We start from the raw sequence: 22,139 nt of genomic DNA, 5'->3' as shown, positions 1-22,139 counted from the left end.
AAGGACGCCTAGTGAACTGACATGTTTGAGTCTCCCCACTCCTCCCTGCTCCCCAGGGGGCGCCACAAAACCAGGAGCCGGGAGGGGCCAGGGGGCCCTGCGGCGGCGCCTAAGACGCCTTATTGAAAGTGACATGATGGCAGCCCTGTCCAGGTTCTCACGCGTTGTTAACATGGTTAGAAAAAGCACCGTGTTGGAAACATAGATTTGATTTTCCTTTATCTTTATCTCCTGCCTCCCCTCCCTTCCTGTGTGTATGCAGCAGTCTCGCAGTCTCTGCATTAGTAATGCGACTGGGCCATATTTCCCATGAGCCCACAGCTCGGCAGGATTTAGCCTCTCTTTTATAACCAGTTTAGGAAAACAATGACAGCGTAGATATTGACTGAGCAGTGAGGGGCTGTTCTGCCCACTGCATAGCCTCCCCCTGCAGAGTGGCGCTGTTCCATCCATCACACAGTGTCCCCCTGCTACATGGTGACATGAGAGCAGGCTCTCTCCATTTAGTTTGATGGTACAATACAAAGGGATAACACTGTCAGTGATGTCTTGCCTTTGTTAGTACAGTGGCTAGGTTATCTTGTACACTAGATGTCTTTGTCTTGGCTCTGGTTAGATGTTTGTAATGTGGAGTTGGCTAGAGATATGATGCAGTCCAAGACAGGGAGGAGGAGGTTGTTTCAGGATCAATTACTGTCTTTATTGGTTCTTAAGGTTGTAGGGGTTTAAGGGATAGATTGTCAGGTACAGTATTGGGGTGATCCTCTGTGAGATGATGGGGTGTATTTTTCCGTCTCCACTTGTTTAAAGAGCAGAGCCCTTGATCTCCTCATCCTGGAGAATATATCAATTACAGCTGCAAAGGACTGATGTCACACTGAGAGTCATTATCAGATTCAGAGACGCACGGCATTCGCCCCATTGATCGCCTGCGGCGTGATCAATACTCCTGCCCCTGATGCCGCTTTCAAATGAAGAGCGCTAACTAAGACCAGCATCGCAGTGTGTACGTTAACACTGATTAACAAATTAAACAAGTGCTACTTGTTGTGTGTTCGTGCGTGTTTGTGTGTGTCTGTAAAACGGTGTGTCCATCCTGTGGAATGTGCAGCAGTGTAGGTGAGGGTGTTTGTGTGGCTACTTTCTCCTCTGCTCTCCCTAGCTGTACTGTTTCCATCAGGCCACTGCGGTGCTTGTGTAACCCGGGACCCAAGGGAGTAGCCGCTGCCTCTCAATCCCATCCTTCTGCAAATCAATACATACCAGCAAAACCCTGGAAACCTTGGGGGAAACATGCACTCACACTCACTCACTCCCTCTCTCTCTCTCTCTCTCTCTCCCTCCCTCTCACACACACATAAACACATTCCCTTACTAAGATAAGACAAGGCCGCATCCAAAAAATGCATGCCATTTGCGGTCACAGAAGGACAAAGTACACAAAAAGCAAGCACAGATACAACTGACATGTGCATTTACGTGATGATGATGAAATCCAGATCTAGTATTCTGTTTTGTCTAAAATGTTCCTCCTCTCCTCTGGCTGGAGCTCTCCAGTCTGTTGTGGTCTGACTAACAGGATAAGCAGGCAGAGGGAGAGTCAATCCTGACCTCTGCTGGAGGGGGGCAGAACTGCAGGCGGTGAGGCTCAGAGAGAGAAGTGGTTTGCTCTCATAATGGGGTCAGTGGCTCCCAGTGAGATACAGCTCCTCACTGGAGAGCCTCCCTTGTGCGTGTTCTTGCTCACATACGTGGGGGAGGGGCACAGGAAAAGGGGGAGGGTTAGAGCAAGAGAGACTAAAAGAGGAAAAGAAAGACTGGCTCTGAACGGCTGCAATCAGACAGTTGAAGGATTTAAGACCTGGACTGGGCGCTTGGCCTCCTCTGCTGAACTAGTGCAGCCTGGCTCTGCCAACAGTCGTGTGCAAAATATGCGCACCAAGATAAGGCCCAAAGAATAAGTATTTATCAACGGAAAACCATGTTTAATCCTACAGATTTTCCCCCCTTTTCTTTTTTCATAGTGGTGCACAAAAACATGGGCCTATCTTTCTGTGAGAGATTAATCTTGGAAAGCAGCTTTTAGCGAAAAGAGGGGGATGATTGCTGAGCTTTCCCTGGGAATTGGGTTTATGGTCCAGGGGAGAGCGCAGAGGAACCAGCCAGCCTACCAGAAATCTCCCTAACACACAAGCCTCTGGGAGCCCCATATCTGCTGTGATTGAAAATGTAACTCTTCACATCATATCTGGTTTGGTTTGTGACGTTATACCCTCTGGTTGAGGTGTGCATAGAATATAAGCTCCTGCAGTTGTTTCTGGGGGTGTTGTGAATTTAGTTTTGATAAAGGTGTTTTGTGCGTATTTATTATGAATTTATGTGTGGCGCTCGAGAGCCGTTGAAAGGTGGGCCTCATAAGGTATTGAGATGGTGTTTTCAAATATTTAGAAGAATATCAGAAGGGATGCATGCCTCATAAATTTGAATAAACAAATCATTGTTTCATGTTTCCATGGATTAATATAATATGACTGTTGTGTTTATCTGCAGCTCTATGTAAGATGAATAGAAATGGTGTGTGTGTGTGTGTGTGTGTGTGTGTGTGTGTGTGTGGAGAGCAGGTAGTTCATGTTACAGGAGGCTGGGGCCATCCGATGGACGGACAGACAGACATGACGGTTGTGTATAAAGATAGGGATAGCGTGAGGGGGTAGGTGGCTGTGGGGGCTCGGAGGTGTGGGCACGTAGCTTATTATTTCTCTCCTCATGTGTTCTCCTCTCCTCTCTTCCCTTCCAGAACCACACACTGAGCCAGCACGCGCCGTGAGACTGGGCCCGGCAGGACTCCCGGCTCAGCCCAGAACCCCGACCCAGGCCCGGTGGGGGAGGACCATTTCAACATCACAGCCAATCAAAGTGTCATTTGCTACTCACATGTAAAACTCTAAGGATTCCGCCACCAGGCGCAGCTATTACGAGCAGTGGGGAATGAATATTAATGGGATATGCTATTAAAAAAGAAAAGGAGAGAAAAAGGATATGAAGGAGAGAAGAGGTATTGTACGTGCAGTATTTTTTATCGTCCCTGCTTCCCGGTTGTGAGGTTTTTTTTAACAAAAGAAAAAACGGGAGAGAAAAATAAACGCCTCTGTCTGATTTTAGTCTCTAGAAAGGCTTCCCTTGGCCTCTGTTGCTTCTTGTATCAAACTTCAGAGGTGCCAAATCTTTTCTCCTTTTTTGCATATGTTTTCTTCTCTTTTGTTTTTGTACCTTGCAGTAACTAGGTACTTGTGCTGTGTTGTGATTGTTTGCCAGTCGTAATATTTCTGCGTTTTCCTCCTTTTTATTATTATTGTTACATATTTTCTTTTTTGTAATTACAAAATAAAAAGACATAAAACAAAATAAAGTTGAGAAAAACATAATGGTTTGATTGGATTTTCCAATCTATGGACCTAAAGGTTATTGTAAAAATGATCAATTTCAGTGAAACTGGATGACGTCTGCTTTTTAAATGTGAATTAACCAGAATGCAACTAGTACGGTCAAAAAAATTACAAATAAATCAATCACAAATAAAGGGAATGTGTGTGTGTGTGTTGTGTGTCTTGTTTTTCTAATGAAAGTCAGCGAGGTACCCTGGAGAGGACAACATACCTTCACTTACAGCATGCTCTCACTGTAAACTAATGGTTTCATCTTTTACACTCCACAAACACTCCGATTGCAGCTACCTAGCACTCATCATTATCAGTGACTCATAAGGGGTAGACATGTTTCTATCTGAAAACTGATCATAACACATGTATGAAATGTAATATGTGGAGCTATGTCTTCCGTTTTCTCAGAACATGGGGTCTTTACATTCAGGGAAAGGATCTGTTGGGGGGACTATCATTAACTAATTGTGGATCATGATTATGATTTTTCCCCCCATTTGCTTTTACACAATTATTTAGGGCCTAATAAAATGTATATAACTGCAATGATCGCTATACTACTTAAACAACATGTACAATCAATGTGGAAACACATTTCCTAGTACAGCAGGATAAAAAAAGCTTACTCCAGAAATCATTCACTGATGATTGAATGAACTTGTTTATAATACATTTAATATAATATTTCCCTAAATCTTATAACATTTGATGAACATATCAGGAATTTATTTTCAATGTATGACTTTGAAATCTGGATTATACAAAATATAACAGAGAGAAATTAGCTTATGTCATCTAAAGCCAGCCATATAAAACCTCTTTCCACCTCCCTTTAAACTAACAATAATACTGTTGGTTTGGTTTGACGACCATACGGCTCTGCTTTAATTGCATCCATGTGTTTAAGCAGCTGGTTCAGCCGTTGAGTCTCATGGCTTCTGCTGGACAGAAGGTCGGTACCGTTCCCAGAAATCAGTCATCGGAACGCATTGATATACCACAGTGCCCTGGGAGCAGTTGAACTTGAGTCAACTTGCCATATAACTTATTTGAACTACAACTGGCAAATGCATGTGTACTGTATCTTTAAATATATTGGCCAGCTTTCCTTGAAAAATTAAGGGATATGTTTTAATCATTTACAATTTAAATGTTACATTTCAATATATTTTGAGCCCAACATTTATAATCAGAACATGGAATTGATATTTCCTAGATGTTAGAAAATATTATAGACTTTGCAATGGTTATAGCAGGTTATAAACTGTTAGCCTCAAATCAAATAGCATTTGTCACATACGCCAAATAGAACGGGTGTAGACTTTACCATGAAATGCTCCCTTAGCCCTTTCCCAACAATGCAAAGTTGAAAAGTAAGGAAGATATATACAAGGAGTACCGGTACCAAGTAAATGTGCAGGGGTACGAGGTAGTAGAGATAATATGTAAAAGTGACTAGGCAATCATGATAGATAATAAACCGAGTAGAAGCTCTCTGTGTGTGTGTGTGTGTGTGTGTGTGTGTGTGTGTGTGTGTGTGTGTGTGTGTGTGTGTGTGTGTGTGTGTGTGTGTGTGTGTGTGTGTGTGTGTGTGTGTGTGTGTGTGTGTGTGTGTGTGTGTGTATAGAGTCCAGTGAGTGTGCATAGAGCCGGTGCAACAGAGTCAGTGCAAATAAAGAGGGGGTCAATGTAAATAGTCAGGGTAGCCATTTGATGAACTGTTCAGCAGTTTTATGGCTTGAGGGTAGAAGCTGTTCAGGAGCGTTTTGGTCTCAGACCACTTGCAGTGCAGTAGCAGAGAGAACTGTCTATGACTTGAGTGGCTGGAGTCTTTGACAATTTTTAGAGCCTTCCTCTGAGCCTTCCTCTGACACCACCTGGTATAGAGGTCCTGGATGACAGGGAGCTTGGCTCCAGTGATGTACTGGGCCTCACTACCCTGTGTAGCGCCTTACGGTCGGATTCTAAGCAGTTGCCATGCCAAGCGGTGCTGCAGCCAGTCAAGATGTTCTCAATAGTGCAGCTGTAGAACTTTTTGAGGATCTGACAAATATCTTCAGCCTCCTAAGGGGGAAGAGGTGTTGTCGTGCCCTCAACTGTGTTGGTGTGTTTGAACCACGATAGGTCCTCGCAATTACTAGATTGATGGAGGTAGCGAACCATTCATGTAAGCTTGCGAGATCAGGTAGCGAGGCTTATAAACTAGAGGCCTAGTATGTGTAATAATATTAGATGGACTGTGTGTGTCACGCCCTGATCTGTTTCACCTGTCCTTGTGATTGTCTCCACCCCCTCCAGGTGTCGCTGATTTTCCCCAGTGTATTTATCCCTGTGTTTCCTGTCTCTCTGTGCTAGTTCGTGTTGCATGTTTTTCCAAGTCAACCAGCGTTTTTTTCCATTCTCCTGCTTTTTGCTATTCTCCTTTTTCTAGTCCTCCTGGTTTTGACCCTTGCCTGTTTCTGTACCATTCTGCCTGCCTTGACCAAAAGCCTGTCTGCTACTCTCTACCTCCTGGACTCTGATCTGGTTTTGACCTTTTGCCGGTCCACAACCATTCTCTTGCCTACTCCTTTTGGATTAATAAACATTGTAAGACTCCAACCATCTGCCTCCTGTGTCTGCATCTGGGTCTCGCCTTGTGTCATGATAGGGAGCCACGCTGTCTCCATGCAGGGAGCCACCATTTGGAGACATCAGGAGTTGTTACAGGGCCTTTTGGAAGGGCCCAGTTCCTTGACGAAACGCCACGACCATGGGTTAAAGGCTAGTATGGAACAAATCAGGGAGTTAGCTCAGAGGCTGCCTGCCACCTCTGAAAAACCATCACCCAGTACATTTTTCCCTCTCTGTGGTGAGTTTGCACAGCCTATTCCAGCTCCCCGAGAACCCTGCTTACCTCCTCCGAAGTGATATTCGGGGAATCCTGGTTCCTGCCGGGGTTTTCTTTCTCAATGCTCGCTTATTATGGTGCTACAGCCATCTTCGTTTCCTTCAGACCGATCGAAGATAGTGTATATCATTACGCTAATGTCGGGAAGGGCGCTCTCCTGGGCTACGGCAGTTTGGGAGACATTTGTGGTCATCTGGACGAATTTATGGCAGAGGTGAGAAAGGTATTTGAGTCTCCGGTATCTGGGAGAAAGGTGGCCAGTAAACTGCTTGACTTACGTCAGAACTCCCGTAGTGTGGCATACTACGCGGTTGATTTTCGCACATTGGCTGCCGAGAGTGCCTGGAATCTGGAGTCTCTTTTTGATACTTTTCTGCACAGATTATCTGAGGATGTAAAGGATGAGTTAGCTGCTCGGGAATTGTCGGTGGACCTCAACTCACTTATCGCCCTAACCATCAAAATCAATGAACGCCTAAGGGAACGTAGGAGTGAGAGGAAGTCTGGTCTCGGGCACACTCGTGCACCCGCTATGGCTCGCTCACCTTCAAGGGATTCCGGAAGTTTCCGGAGGCAGCTTTTCAGAGAGGATTCGAAGCCACCCAAGCCCTCTTGTAAATCTACCTGCCCTATTATGAAACCCTTGTCTCTCGTGGGTACCAGCACTATGGTAAGTCAGACTGGGAGTTCCCTAATTCCCATCACCCGCACACCCTTTTTTGTCTTTGTGCTGTGGGGAGACCAATCTAAGTCTATCCGAGTGCTCATTGACTCTGGGGCTGATGAAAGTTTTATGGATGCCACTATTGCTTCGGAGCTTGGTATTCCCACTCAGCCTCTCTCTGTCCCCATGGATGCTAGGGCACTGGACGGCCGCCCTATAGGGGAAGTCCCATAGTACTGTGCCCGTTCAATTACGGGTTTCTGGTACTATACAGTTCCTCCTCATTGCATCTCCCCATGTTCCGGTTATTTTGGGATTTTCCTGGCTACAAAAGCACAATCTGGTGAATGACTGGACCACAAGCCCCATCCTGGGTTGGAGCCCATTTTGCCATTCCCACTGCATTCAAGCAGCACAGTCTTCCCCCAAGTCGTCTTCCTCAGGATGTTAGCAAGACTGTGGATGTCTCAGCTATTCCCACTAAATACCATGACCTCCTGGAAGTGTTCAGTAAGGCATGTGCTACTTCCCTTCCCCCTTCTTATGATTGTGCCATTGATCTTCTCCCAGGCACTACACCACCTCGGGTCGATTGTATTCTCTGTCTGGACCAAAGACCAAAGCTATGGAGGAGTACATAGAGGAGTCTCTGGCCACTGTGCATCTGCATCTCCTGCCGGCGCAGGGTTTTTCTTTGTGGAAAAGAAGGACAAGACCCTGCGTCTGTATCATTGACTACAGGGGACTTAACGACATTACGGTAAAGAAATCGCTACCCCCTACCTCTTCTCTGCGTTTGAACCTCTCCAGGGAGCCACCATGTTTTCTAAGTTGGACCTTCGGAATGCCTACCACCTGGTTCGGATACATGAGGGGGATGAGTGGAAGACAGCCTTCAACACAGCCAGTGGACATCATGAGTACCAGGTCATGCCATTTGGACTCACCAATGCCCCCCCGCTGTTTTCCAGGCTTTGGTCAACGATGTGCTCCGGGACATGCTAAACCGGTTTGTGTTCGTGTACCTTGACGACATCCAGTTTTTTCCTGTTTTTCTGCCCAAGAACATGTTCTTCATGTCAGGCAGGTTCTTCAGTGCCTCCTGGAGAACCAATTGTTTGTGAAAGCTGAGAAGTGTGAGTTCCACCGCTCTACTATTACCTTTCTGGGATGTGTCATTGCTGAGGGCAATGTTCAGATGGATCCTGGAAAGGTGAAAGCAGTGGTGGATTGGCCTCAACCAACGTACAGGGTGCAGTTGTGAGGGTTTCTTGGTTTTGCTAACATCTACCATCATTTAATTCGGGATCACAGCACCTTGGCGGCCCCCGTCTTGGAACTCACTTCTCCCAAGGTACCGTTCAAATGGTCTCCAGCTGTTGACAAAGCCTTTGTGGACCTGAAGCATCGGTTCACAACAGCTCCCATGCTCATCCATCTGGACCCCTCGCGTCAATTTGTGGTGGAAGTTGATGCTTCGGATGTGGGCTCCCTCCGTCTGATGGCAACACTGTCATTCTGACGGTAGTCGATCGGTTCTCCAAGGACGCCCATTTTATCCCTCTCCCCAAACTACCTTCTGCCAAGGAGATGGCCCAGTTTATGGTGCACCATGTCTTCCAGATCCATGGACTCCCGGTAGACATTGTCTCCGATCGGGGTCCTCAGTTCTCGTCTCAGTTCTGGAAGGCATTCTGCACCCTTATTGGGTCGTTGGCCAGCCTGTCATATGGATTCCATCCCCAAACCAACGGTCAGTTGGAGCGAGCCAACCAAGATCTGGAAACCACCTTGAGATGCCTGGTCTCAACCAACCCCACAACCTGGAGCCGTCAACTGGTCTGGGTGGAGTATGCCCGGAACACCCTTCCCTGTTCTGCCACGGGACTCTCCCCTTTCAAGTGCTGCAAGTGCTCCACTCTTCCAAGAACAAGAGCAGGAGCTCAGCCTACCCTCGGCCCAGATGTTTGTCCACCGCTGTCGACGTACCCGGAGAAGAGCCAGGGTGGCTATTCAGACAGTAGACTCTAGGGCATAGAGTATGCAGTGCCATTGATGACTTTCACCATTCTTAGGTAGTCAACTGGGTGGGACTTTCTATGAGTTAAGGAATGATCACATAATTCCATCCAGGTCATCAGGAGGGATTGGCCAATGAATTATACTTTTGAGAAAACATGCCATAACTGCAGGTGGCAATAAATCATCAACATTGGCTTTATACCTGTTCCAACAACACACTACTTTTAGAACTAAATGTCCCTTTTTCAGGACCCTGTCTTTCAAAGATAATTGGTAAAAATCCAAATAACTTCACAGATCGTCATTGTAAAGGGTTTAAACACTGTTTCCTATGCTTGTTCAATGAACCATAAACAATTAATGAACATGCACCTGTGGAACGGTCGTTAAGACACTAACTCCTTATGGAAGGTAGGCAATTAAGGTCACGGTAATGAAAACTTGGGACACTGAAGAGGCCCTTCTACTGACTCTGAAAAACACCAAAAGAAAGAAGCCCAGGGTCCCTACTAATTTGTGTGAACGTGCCTTAGGCATACTGCAAATAGGCAAGAGGACTGCAGATGTGGCCAGGGCAACAAATTGCAATGTCCGTACTGTGAGAATCTACAGAGAGTGCTACATGGCCAGCAAAGAGTCCGGATCTCAATCCCATTGAGCACGTCTGGGACCTGTTGGATCGGAAGATGAGGGCTAGGGCCATTCCCCCCCAAAATGTCCGGGAACTTGCAGGTGCCTTGGTGGAAGAGTGGGGTAAATCTGGTGCAGTCCATTAGGAGGAGATGCACTGCAGTACTTAATGCAGCTGGTGGCCACACCAGATACTGACTGTTACTTTTGATTTTGACCCCCCCTTTGTTTAGGGACACATTTTCAATTTCTGTTCGTCACATGTCTGTGGAACTTGTTCAGTTTATGTATCAGTTGTTGAATCTTATGTTCATACAAATATTTACACAACTTTGCTGAAAATAAATGCATTTGACAGTGAGAGGACGTTTCTTTTTTTGCTGAGTTTAGAAGTAGTAGAAGAAGAAAATGTACTACTTCACAATGGAGATGCCTCAATGTTGCTGCCCAAGTTCACACAGTCGCCAAATGGAACATATACAATGTTGCATCTACTAACTATCTCTATGGGGACTCCTGCCAGCACACACAACAGGTGCAGTTGAATACAATCATTAGGCTACTTTGTCAGAAGCAGCCTAGCCAACAGAAATGTATCACTATTATGTTGTCCGTTTACTTCATTCAATCTAAGGTAATGTGATAACTTGAAAGATTTAAATTAAGATTATATATTTTTTTTTTACATTTCAACAAGTCTGCATGAGAAAACCAGATGCTGTGAAGAGGAATTGCCGGTGTAAGACAATTTCTGTTTAACAATGTGGAAGGACAATTGAATTAACTAAACTCTATAAAGGAATAGAGAATATGGGCCTGCGGTGTCATATTTTAATCATTAAAGTTTGTGAAATACCAACTGGTCTTTGTTTTTGTAGTGCACTGTTGGATCGGTGCCAGTGGGCAATGGCATCACCCGCGTATCAGCTCGAACCACGGGTGTATTCCTTACGCCTATTCTGTTGCAAAACGTGTCTCAAACGGAAGCAAACTGAACTAAACGGGGATGGACCTACCTAAATTTGTCCAATAGAAACTGTAGTTTTGCTCCGTTTTCTTCCTTTTGGTTCTTAAACAGTACATGGTTTCCGTAATGAATACGCCCCATGGTTCACTTCGCTGTTGCGCCAGGACATTAGGGATCCTCAATATTTTACAGCTGAATCTCTGAAGTGCTGGAGGAAAAGAAAGTCAGTCACAGACGTACGGTCCAATGCCAGGTATTTATCGCTGTGGTTTTGTCATTATCAGAGAAAATATAAGATTTTTTAAAATACCTATTTAAGTAGTTTCCATAAACAATGACCTTTTTGTTTTAGACCTTTTTTGATATCATAACTTTACTATCCCTACACTCTGGCAAGCATGGAGAAATGCAAAAATAAGTGTTTACAATAATAAACGGAACATGAAAGCGCTGCTCTAAAACACGCCAGTTATAGGCACACTAGGCTGTTGTCTTTGAAGAATTATATAAACTGTTGTCTCAATCAGACGAAAGGAACGTAGCACTATAGCCGCCGTTATAAGTCTGTTTGTCAGAGGCGGTTCATCCGTATTGTAGTTCCGGGTTTTACTGGGTAGCTCCGGTGCGGAGAGCACACTGACAAACATTCCCTAGCAATCAAATAACTGGCTTCGTTTGAAGAAATACATGATTTATGCATTTTAGTTCAAACTGGAGGAATGGAAGGGAGGATCGCGGTGGCAGCGCCAGTACTACTGTCAGAGAGAGAGATTCAACATCGGTCTATGGCAGAGGAGGATCCTAACGGGAATGAGCACGGTTCGGCTGCCCGCAGCACGGCGCCTCGTTGGGGACCGCAGCATGCAGGGGCCCGACAACTTGCAACACTGTACTCACCTGGTAAGACAATGAGCTGGGGAGAATACTTTTTTAATTAATGAAGGACACTAAACCTCACTAAGATTAGGGCTGTCACCTAACTACGCGCGCCACGCTGCTGATAATTCGCCAAAACTGTAATGGGCTGTTTATATAGAGGATGATAATAACACCTGTCATTGTTGAGATGAAGTATAGCAAAGATTTTGTATTATATTGACAAGATAGTAGAGTGACCGCTCTAACGATTAAAATATATGTCCTCAAAGATGGCAGGCATGCGTTAGTAGGCGAGATCAGGTGGGACCATTCTAGCCAATGAGAGGGCAGATATTCTTTTATTTTATTGTATTGCCGAAATGCCATGTGTGTCCACTTATATCAGTGCATTTGTAACAACCTAACCATTACGAAACTTCTATAAGCCTCACGTTGTAAATGAGCAATTCCATTTTTGTTGTTGACCAAATTCGACACATTGCCCTCCATACAAAAATTCCTGACTTTGTGGTCTTATTTTCGTGGACAGATTTTGGGCAGAGTAAAACCTCTCGCTTTGCTTTTTCCTCTCTGAGTATTCCAACGTTTTAAACGTTGGGTAAAAGGGCAAAACCCTTTTGTTATAGAAATAATACTTGCATTGGCTTCAACATAAAATTATGAGTTCTATATTTGTAGCACCAGACTTTTTCATAGAAATGAAAGTGTCCTCCATTTATAAATATGAGCTGATCCAAGCAGGTACTGTGCACTTAATGCACATGTGTAGGAGTAGGCTACTCATCTAATATGATATTACATTGTTTTTTATTTCTGAACCAAAATCCCCAAATAATTTTAACCTGACACAGATCACACGGAATACGGACCTTGTAATACTGTGTGCGTTTATGCTGTATTACACATCTATAATTAAATATATATCATATTTGAATTCTGTCATAGGCTTGTTTATTCTATACAGACTTTAGAGCTGTAAAATGCAGATCACTGATTTGGTGCTTTTCCAGAAGTGGGGTTGAGAGGAGAGCCTTGTTTCTGCACACTATGGAGAGTTGAGATCAGTTGGACAGTGCAGGGATCAGTTGGAACATGAAAGCCTAAAGACTTAGGGGAGCTTTACTGAGAAAAGAAGACTATAGTCCACCTCTATGCTTGTCCTGGACTGTGATTCCTTGTGTTTAGGTTTTACATCTATTCAAAATTCAGAGTGCTATTAGGGTGATAATGATCAGCCATTTTCCTGGGTGTGTTTGTCTATTGCCAGACATATGATGCTGCTACTGGCACATGTTATTAATTACTGTGCATGTGTGTAGATGGATGGAGGGGAGAGTGCATGGTTAATAAATGAATGTACTAATGTATGTTCTTGGTAATGGGGGATTGAAGAGTGTTTTCTTTCGGACAGATGTGAAGCTGGTTCTCACACCAGTTTATATCTAATCTGTTACTCTGCTTAGTATAATAATAGTAGTAGTAGTAGTAGTAATATTAATAAATGGGACTTATATAGCTCTTTTCAAGGACCCAAAGTTGCTTTACAATTATAAAAAGAAAAACAAGAAAACAGGAGTCAAAATATCAGACTAAACAAAACATAAATAAAGAGAAGGGAAAGAGTGTGATGTATCAGTGTATGTGGAAGAAAGGGTTGGGATTGGGGTTAGGATAGTAGTGTGAGAGGGTTGTGAACAGCTATTAGCGTGTGGTATTGGACCACACATTGGCCTGGAAGTAACACAAAACCAGATTTCAAGACACTGCAACATCACAGCTGTTCACAAGAACACCCATTCCATTACATGGACTCCTCTAATGTTATCTAAGAGGTTTCTTACTGTATCCGTCTGTTGAGTTAATGGAGTGACAGGTCTCAGGGTTGAGGGATGATACTGTTACAGCACAGAGATGAAAGGGACATGATCTTGTAAAACCAGAGTTGCATGTTTGACTCTTCAAGTCTCTGATTATGGACAACTATTCTAAGAGGATTCCCCATGCATTTGGGGTCCTATTTTATCCAAGTCACTAAATGGCTGGGCGGTTTAGTGGGCCATATGGGCTCTTCCATGGTAACGGTTTTACACTGAGACTCAGATTTTTCATTTTAAAATGTATGTCAAACAAAAACCATTGATTTCAAAGTTTAACAAACCATAGAACTCTATGCACAAGGACTGATGTAGATTTTACCATAATTCTGTTACCAAACTTTACATCTACAGTTTTTCCAGTTTTTTTTATTGTGTAAATGTTATGAACTCTATGTATAATGACTAAATGATGTATACATTTAAAGTAATGATAGGACTATAACTAACATAATTATACCCTGTCTCTGTATAATGATGAAGAATGTTTGTGCATAAGAAAAGAGGAACTATTAGCAGACAAGGAACTATGGCAGACAACTTGTGACCACTGTGAATCTGATAACAGGGAAGGAAGTCTCACCACCCAGAGAGGGGAGAAACTGTTGGGCTTGCAGTAGATTGTGTAACATGTTGCAGCATACGATAAACAATATTTCTGTTGGAATGAAATTGTAAAACAGCATTGTAATTGTCTGAGAGGAGGAGGGACATTTATGACGAAATGAGAGGTATATAAACCAATGTACATGAAATGATTGGCAGAGCTCTCGTAAATAAACATTCTGACTATTTTAGACTGGCCTTTGTCTGTTTCATTTCAACAAGAACCTTATAAATTCTTGGTAGCAGACCGAGTAGTTTAATTGAAGTTCAGTTTATGAACATTAAGAACATAATTCTCTTAACAGTAAATTGTTCAATGTAGTCATTGTCCATATAGTTGTAGGGCTTCTTAAACTTTGAAATCAATTGTTTTTGTTTGGCATACATTTTAAAGTGAAAAATTAAATCTCAGTGTAATTCCGTTACCAGGGAATTGCCAATATACAGTGATCCAGAGAGACACAAAGTGAGAGCGAGTCTGGGACAGCAGTAATAGGAGAAGAGGTATGTCAGGGATTCATGGTCCATGGCAGTAGACCTAGCAGACATGTGTTGAGGTGCAGGCGAGGAGTGGTTGCAATGAGAGGGCTGTGTTTGTGGACATGTTGAGGCTTAGCGGCAGGACTGGATTGATGAAGCTTTGGTCGGCTCAATGGAGGCTAAGGCTCATTACAGCAACCCCAGGACAGGCAAACAGCTGGACGTATCTCTCTGCCATATGTCTGTGTGTCATGCACGGCTGACTGCTCTTTGCGCTTTTTATCCCACTTTACGGATTTGCCTGGAAGTAAACAGCATTTCTGCCTGCTTTCTGTTTTCCTGATTACTTTCACCAGCCGTCTTGGTCTGGTCTCAAGGCCACTGGCTTTGTGTGTGTGTGTGTGTGTGTGTGTGTGTGTGTGTGTGTGTGTGTGTGTGTGTGTGTGTGTGTGTGTTTGTGGGGGGGGGGGGGGGGTGTTCTTATTACATTACTCTTTAAGATCTAGTTTCCTTGGCTGTAAGCGATCTAGACTGTGATAGTAATCTTTTTTTGCCCTTGTCCACATCTCAGGCCTGTTTCTATGACTCTTATTCAACAGCTTCCATTTATAGATAGTACGGTGTGGTTACCATCAGATAGACCAGAGGCAGCCACAATGTTTGGCCGCTTCTGTAGTTTTTAGCTTCAGTGTTCGCAGTGTACATACTGTATGTGGATTGTGTAAATTATGTGTCTATAAACAATATTTTGCCTATATACTCTGTTTATTGTCTGTGTATTCTGTTTATTGTGGCAGCACCATTTCACTGAGTCAAATTCCTGTACATGAAAATGTATTTGGCAAATTAAGGCAATTCTGATTCTGACCAACTGGGCACTGCACACATAGTTCAAGCACAGTAGGTTAGGGTAGATTTACATTAGTAAAATATGTCTAATGAGATCGATCTCTCTTCAACATTAGATTTGCAACTTTTCTGTTTTCATTAAGTTTCAAGTTTAATGTCACATGCACAAGTACAGTGAAATGCATTTCTTGTAAACTCAAATCCCAACAATGCAATAATCAATAACAATGTATAACTAGAAAAAAAACACACGAGAAATAATAAATATGAAGAACACAATAAGTAAGTAAGCATACTATATACAGGGTCAGTTCCAATACCATACAATGTGCAGGGATACTGGAGTGATGGAGGTAGATATGTATAGGGGTAAGATGACTAGGCATCAGGATAGAGGATAAACAGACTAGCAGCAACTTGTATGTGAGTGGGTGTGCTTGTGTGTAGAGTCCGTATCAATGTATGTGCATATTATGTGTGAGTTAGCAGATGATGGTGTGAGTGTGTAGGGCCCTGTGAGTGTGCATAGAGACAGTGCAAAAATAGGTCAATGAGGATACAAGGTTAACTCAGATAGTCCGTGTAGCTATTTTGTTAGCTATTTATCTTATGGCTTAGGGATAGAAGCTGCTCAAGAGCCTGTTGGGGACAGACTTGATGTACCGCTTGCCGTGCGGAGGCAGAGAGAATAGTCTATGGCTTGGGTGGTTGGAGTCTTTAATGATTTCCAGGCCTTCCTACCACACCTCCTGATATAGAGGTCCTGGATGGCAGGGAGCTCGGTCTCAGTGATGTACTGGGCTGTCCGCACCACCCTCTGTAGCGCAATGCGATCGAGTGTGGTGCTATTGCCAAACCAAGCAGTGGTGCAGACAGTCAAAATGCAGAACTTTTTGAGGGTTTGAGGGCCATAACAAACTTTTTCAACCTCATGAGGGGTAAGAGGCGCTATCGTGCCTTCTTCACGACTGTACGCGTGTGTTTGGACCATTTTAAGTCTTTAATGATTTGGACACTGTGGAACTTGAAGCTCTCAACCTGCTCCCCCCCCCCCCCCCCCCCCCCTCCCTTTTCCTGTAGTCCACGATCAGCTCATTGGTCTTACTGACGTTGTTGGAGAGTCTGTTGTTCTGGCACCACACTGCCAGGTCACTGACCTCCCTGTAGGCTGACTCATTGTTGCCGGTGATCAGGTCTACCACCTTTGTGTCGTCAGCAAACTTGATGATAGTGTTGGAGTCGTGCAAGGCCACGCAGTCGTGGGTGAACAAGAAGTACAGGAGGGGACTAAGCACACATCCCTGTGGGGCCCCTGTGTTGAGGGTCAGCGTGGTGGAGGTGATGTTGCCTACCCTCACTACCTAGTGTCGGCTCGTCAGGAAGTTCAGGATCCAGTTGCAGAGGGAGTTGTTCAGATCCAGAGTCCTAAGCTTGGAGGGGACAATGGGGTTGAACGCTGAGCTGTAGTCAATGAACAGCATTCTCACATAGGTAATCCTCTTATCTAGGTGGGTGAGGGCAGTGTGGAGAGAAATTGAGATTGTGTCATCTATGGATCTGTTGGGGCGGTATGCAAATTGGAATGTGTCTAGGGGTGGCTGGGATGGTGGATCAATTTGTGCCATACCCAGCCTCTCAAAGCACTTCAAGATTACAGAAGTGAGTGCTACAGGGTGGTAGTCATTGTGGCATGAAGCCTTAGAGTTCTTTGGGACAAGAATGATGGTAGTCATCTTAAAACATATGCGAATTACAGACTGGAACAAGTGGAAGTTGAAAATTACAGTGAATATGCTGGCCAGCTGTTCTGCGCATGATCTGAGAGCACGCCCTGGAATACCATTGGGTCCCGCGGCCTTGCGGGTGTTGACCTGACTAAAGACCTTGTACACGTCGCTCTCGGAGAGCGAGATCACCCAATCCTCTGGGTCAGTAACGGCCCTCATTCTTGGCATGATGATGTTGTTGTCATAAAATGCATTGAGTTCGTCTGGTAGAAAGGCATCTTTGGGCAGATCACGGTTGTGTCTTCCTTTGTATACCATTTAGCCTTGGATGTGTTGTGGCCAAACCTATACAGGAGCTTTTCATCCAAACCATATTGCACATAATGATGCACTTGATTAATGCAATGATTCAATTTGGCTAACAGAGCAAACATGCTGTCTATTGGTATTAAGTAATTAAGGTAATTCTTGCAGGGACATGTGGTGAGGGGGAGCAGCTGTCTTTACACTGTACCACTGTGGGGGGTATGTGATGTACAGTGCCTTCGGAAAGTATTCAGACCCCTTGACTTTTCCACATTTTGTTACAGTACAGCCTTGTTCTAAAATTGGTTAAAAAAAAAAAAAATCCTCATAATTTTTTACACACAACACCCCTTAATGACAAAGCAAAAAGAGGTTTTTAGATTTTTTTGCTAATTTATATAAAATATAAAACGGTATCACATTGTCACGCCCTGACCATAGAGAGCCATTGTTTCTCTATGGTAAAGGGAACACTAAAGTAACACATCCTAGATCTGAATGAATGATATATTCTTATTAAATACTTTTTTCTTTACATAGTTGAATGTGCTGACAACAAAACCACACAAAAATTATCAATGGAAATCAAATTTATCAACCCATGGAGGTCTGGACTTGGAGTCACACTCAAAATTAAAGTGGAAAACCACACTACAGGCTGATCCAACTTTGATATAATGTCCTTAAAACAAGTCAAAATGAGGCTCAGTAGTGTGTGTGGCCTCCACGTGCCTGTATGACCTCCCTACAACGCCTGGGCATGCTCCTGATGAGGTGGCGGATGGTCTCCTGAGGGATCTCCTCCCAGACCTGGACTAAAGCATCCGCCAACTCCTGGACAGTCTGTGGTGCAACGTGGCGTTGGTGGATGGAGCGAGACATGATGTCCCAGATGTGCTCAATTGGATTCAGGTCTGGGGAATGGGCGGGCCAGTCTATAGTATCAATGCCTTCCTCTTGCAGGAACTGCTGACACACTCCAGCCACATGAGGTCTAGCATTGTCTTGCATTAGGAGGAACCCAGGGCCAACCGCACCAGTATATGGTCTCACAAGGGGTCTGAGGATCTCATCTCGGTACCTAATGGCAGTCAGGCTACCTCTGGCGAGCACATGGAGGGCTGTGTGGCCCCCCCCAAAAAAATACCAACCCACACCATGACTGACCCACCGCCAAACCGGTCATGCTGGAGGATGTTGCAGGCAGAAGAACGTTCTCCACGGCGTCTCCAGGCTCTGTCACGTCTGTCACATGTGCTCAGTGTGAACCTGCTTTCATCTGTGAAGAGCAAAGGTCGCCGGTGGCGAATTTGCCAAACTTGGTGTTCTCTGGCAAATGCCAAACGTCCTGGCTGTAAGCACAACCCCCACCTGTGGACGTCGGGCCCTCATACCACCCTCATGGAGTCTGTTTCTGACCGTTTGAGCAGACACATGCACATTTGTGGCCTGCTGGAGGTCATTTGCAGGGCTCTGACAGTGCTCCTCCTTGCACAAAGGCGGAGGTAGCGGTCCTGCTGCTGGGTTGTTGCCCTCCTACGGCCTCCTCCATGTCTCCTGATGTACTGGCCTGTCTCCTGGTAGCGCCTCCATGCTCTGGACACTACGCTGACAGACACAGCAAACCTTCTTGCCACAGCTCGCATTGATGTGCCATCCTGGATGAGCTGCACTACCTGAGCCACTTGTGTGGGTTGTAGACTCCGTCTCATGCTACCACTAGAGTGAAAGCACTGCCAGCATTCAAAAGTGACCAAAACATCAGCCAGGAAGCATAGGAACTGAGAAGTGGTCTGTGGTCACCACCTGCAGAACCACTCCTTTATTGGGGGTGTCTTGCTAATTGCCTATAATTTCCACCTTTTGTCTATTCCATTTGCACAACAGCATGTGAAATTTATTGTCAATCAGTGTTGCTTCCTAAGTGGACAGTTTGATTTCACAGAAGTGTGATTGACTTGGAGTTACATTGTGTTGTTTAAGTGTTCCCTTTATTTTTTTGAGCAGTGTAGTTTATTTATTTCTATGTGGTGTTCTAGTTTATTTTCTATGTTGGTGATTTGTATGATTCCCAATTAGAGGCAGCTGGTAATCATTGTCTCTAATTGGGGATCATATTTAAGTAGCTGTTTTTCCCACCTGTGTTTATGGGAATGTGTTTTGAGTTAGTGCACGTAGCATCTCTGTAGTCGCTGTTCGTTGTTAGTTTATTGTTTATTTGTTTTTGTCTTTGCTAAGTTTCACTTTAATCATTAAATTATGTGGAACTCAACATCCACTGCGCCTTTGTCCGACATTTATTCCTTCGAACGTGACACACATTTACATAAGCATTCAGACCCTTTACTCAGTACTTTGTTGAAGCACCTTTGGCAGCCATTGCAGCCTCGACTCTTCTTGGGTATGACGCTACAAGCTTGGCACACCTGTATTTGGGGAATTTCTCTCATTCTTCTCTGCAGATCTGTTCAAGCTCTGTCAGGTTGGATCGGGAGCATTGCTGCACAGCTATTTTCAGGTCTCTCCAGAGATGTTCGATCAAGTCCGGGTTCTAGCTGGGCCACTCAAGGACATTCAGAGACTTGTCCCAAAGCCACTCCTACGTTGTATTGGCTGTGTGCTTAGGGTCATTGTCCTGTTAAAAGGTGAATCTTCGCCGCAGTCTGAGGTCCTGAGCAGGTTTTCATCAACCTATCTCTCTGTACTTTGCTCTGTTCATCTTTGCCTTGATCCTGAATAGTTTCCCAGTCCCTGCCACTGAAAAACATCCCAACAGCATGATGCTGCCACCACCATGCTTCACCGTAGGGATGGTGCCAGGTTTCCTCCAGACGTGACGCTTGGCATTCAGGCCAAAGAGTTTAATCTTGGTTTCATCACACCAGAGAATCTTGTTTCTCATGGTCTGAGAGTCTTTCGGTGCCTTTTAGCAATCTCCAAGCAGGCTGTTATGTGCCTGTTACTGTGGAATGGCTTCTGTCTGGCCACTCCACAGTAACCATAAAGGCTTGATTGGTGGAGTGCTGCAGAGATGGTTGTCCTTCTGGAAGGTTCTCCCAACTCCACAGAGGCACTCTGGAGCCCTTTCAGAGTGACCGTTGGGTTCTTTGTCACCTCCCTGACAAAGGCCCTTCTCCGCCGATTGCTCAGTTTGGCTGGGCGGCCAAGTCTAGGACTCCAAACTTCTTCCATTTGTAATGCTCCTTCTCTTCGTCTGATGATGAGGAATAGGAATCATCGGACCAACACGCAGCGTGGTAAGTGCTCATAGTAAATTTAATTAAATAAACTGAACACTGAATGACAAAAAACAACAACAAAGAGAGTGAACGACACAACAGTCCTGTAAGGTGACAAAACAGGAAACAACTACCCACAACACACAGGTGGAAAAAGGCTACCTAAGTATGGTTCTCAATCAGAGACAACGATAGACAGCTGCCTCTGATTGAGAACCACACAAACACAAACGCCAAACACAAAGAAATAGAAAGCATAGAAAAATGAACATAGAATGCAAGACATAGAATGCCCACCCCAACTCACGCCCTGACCAAACCAAAATAGAGACATAAAAAGGATCTCTAAGGTCAGGACGTGACACCATTTAAGAATGATGGAGGCCACTGTGTTCTTGGGGACCTTCAATTCTACAGAAATGTTTTGGTACCCTTCCCCAGATCTGTGCCAATCTGACACAATCCTGTCTCGGAGCTTTACAGACAATTCCTTTGACTTCATGGCTTGGTTTTTGCTCTGACATGCACTGTAAACTGTGGGACCTTTATATACAGTATCATTCAAAAGTTTAGACACACCTACTCATTCCAGGGTTTTTATTTATTTTAACTTTTTTCTACATTGTAGAATAATAGTGAAGACATCAAAACTATGAAATAACACATATGGAATCATGTAGTAACCAAAAATGTGTTAAAGAAATCAAAATATATGTTATATTTGAGATTCTTCAAAGTAGCCACCCTTTGCTTTGATGACAGCTTTGCACACTCTTAGCATTCTCTCAACCAGCATCACCTGGAGTGCTTTTCCAACGGTCTTGAAGGAGTTCCCACATATGCTGTTGGAAGAACAGTTTGTTAGACCTGCTCTACAGCGTTAGGCTGCTCTACAGCATTACACCTGACACTGCCTGCCCATGTCAGTCTGACTGAACCTAACACCCTGCCAACCTGACACACAGAACCATACACTAGCCCTACCCAGCCCAGCAGTACATAACCTTACACTAGCCCTACCCAGCCCAGCAATACAGAACCTTACACTAGCCTTACCCAGCCCAGGAGTACATAACATTACACTAGCCCTACCCAGCCCAGCAGTACAGAACCATACACTAGCCCTACCCAGCAATACAGACCCTTACACTAGCCCTACCCAGCCCAGCAGTACAGAACCATACACTAGCCCTACCCAGCAATACAGAACCTTACACTAGCCCTACCCAGCCCAGCAATACAGAACCTTACACTAGCCCTACCCAGCCCAGCAGTACAGAACCTTACACTAGCCCTACCCAGCCCAGCAGTACAGAACCTTACACTAGCCTTACCCAGCCCAGCAGTACAGAACCATACACTAGCCCTACCCAGCCCAGCAATACAGAACCTTACACTAGCCCTACCCAGCCCAGCAGTACAGAACCATACACTAGCCCTACCCAGCAATACAGAACCTTACACTAGCTCTACCCAGCCCAGCAGTACAGAACCATACATTAGCCCTACCCAGCCCAGCAATACAGAACCATACACTAACCCTACCCAGCCCAGCAATACAGAACC

At 44.6% G+C, this 22,139-nt stretch overlaps 2 protein-coding genes across 4 annotated transcripts in view; both read left to right on the top strand.

Moving 5' to 3' along the window:
- LOC129862547 (zinc finger protein 423-like) overlaps positions 1-3,580 on the top strand; it is a 145,201-nt gene extending 141,621 nt beyond the window's left edge. For all 3 annotated transcript variants that reach the window (XM_055934319.1, XM_055934317.1, XM_055934318.1), the window contains one exon: positions 2,798-3,580. In XM_055934319.1, the coding sequence (XP_055790294.1) occupies positions 2,798-2,827 (30 nt within the window). In that variant the 3' untranslated portion in view covers positions 2,828-3,580. The remainder of the gene's footprint in view (positions 1-2,797) is intronic.
- A 7,175-nt stretch (positions 3,581-10,755) lies between these two features.
- si:ch211-212o1.2 (uncharacterized protein LOC492735 homolog) overlaps positions 10,756-22,139 on the top strand; it is a 39,636-nt gene continuing 28,252 nt past the window's right edge. Inside the window, exons 1-2 of the mRNA XM_055934316.1 lie at positions 10,756-10,866; positions 11,319-11,513. Coding sequence (XP_055790291.1) covers positions 10,860-10,866; positions 11,319-11,513 — 202 coding nt within the window. The 5' untranslated portion in view covers positions 10,756-10,859. The remainder of the gene's footprint in view (positions 10,867-11,318; positions 11,514-22,139) is intronic.

The sequence above is a fragment of the Salvelinus fontinalis genome, chromosome 9 (genome assembly GCF_029448725.1).
Source record: "Salvelinus fontinalis isolate EN_2023a chromosome 9, ASM2944872v1, whole genome shotgun sequence".
Taxonomy (NCBI): domain Eukaryota; kingdom Metazoa; phylum Chordata; class Actinopteri; order Salmoniformes; family Salmonidae; genus Salvelinus; species Salvelinus fontinalis.
This window is presented reverse-complemented; position numbering and strand designations above follow the sequence as displayed.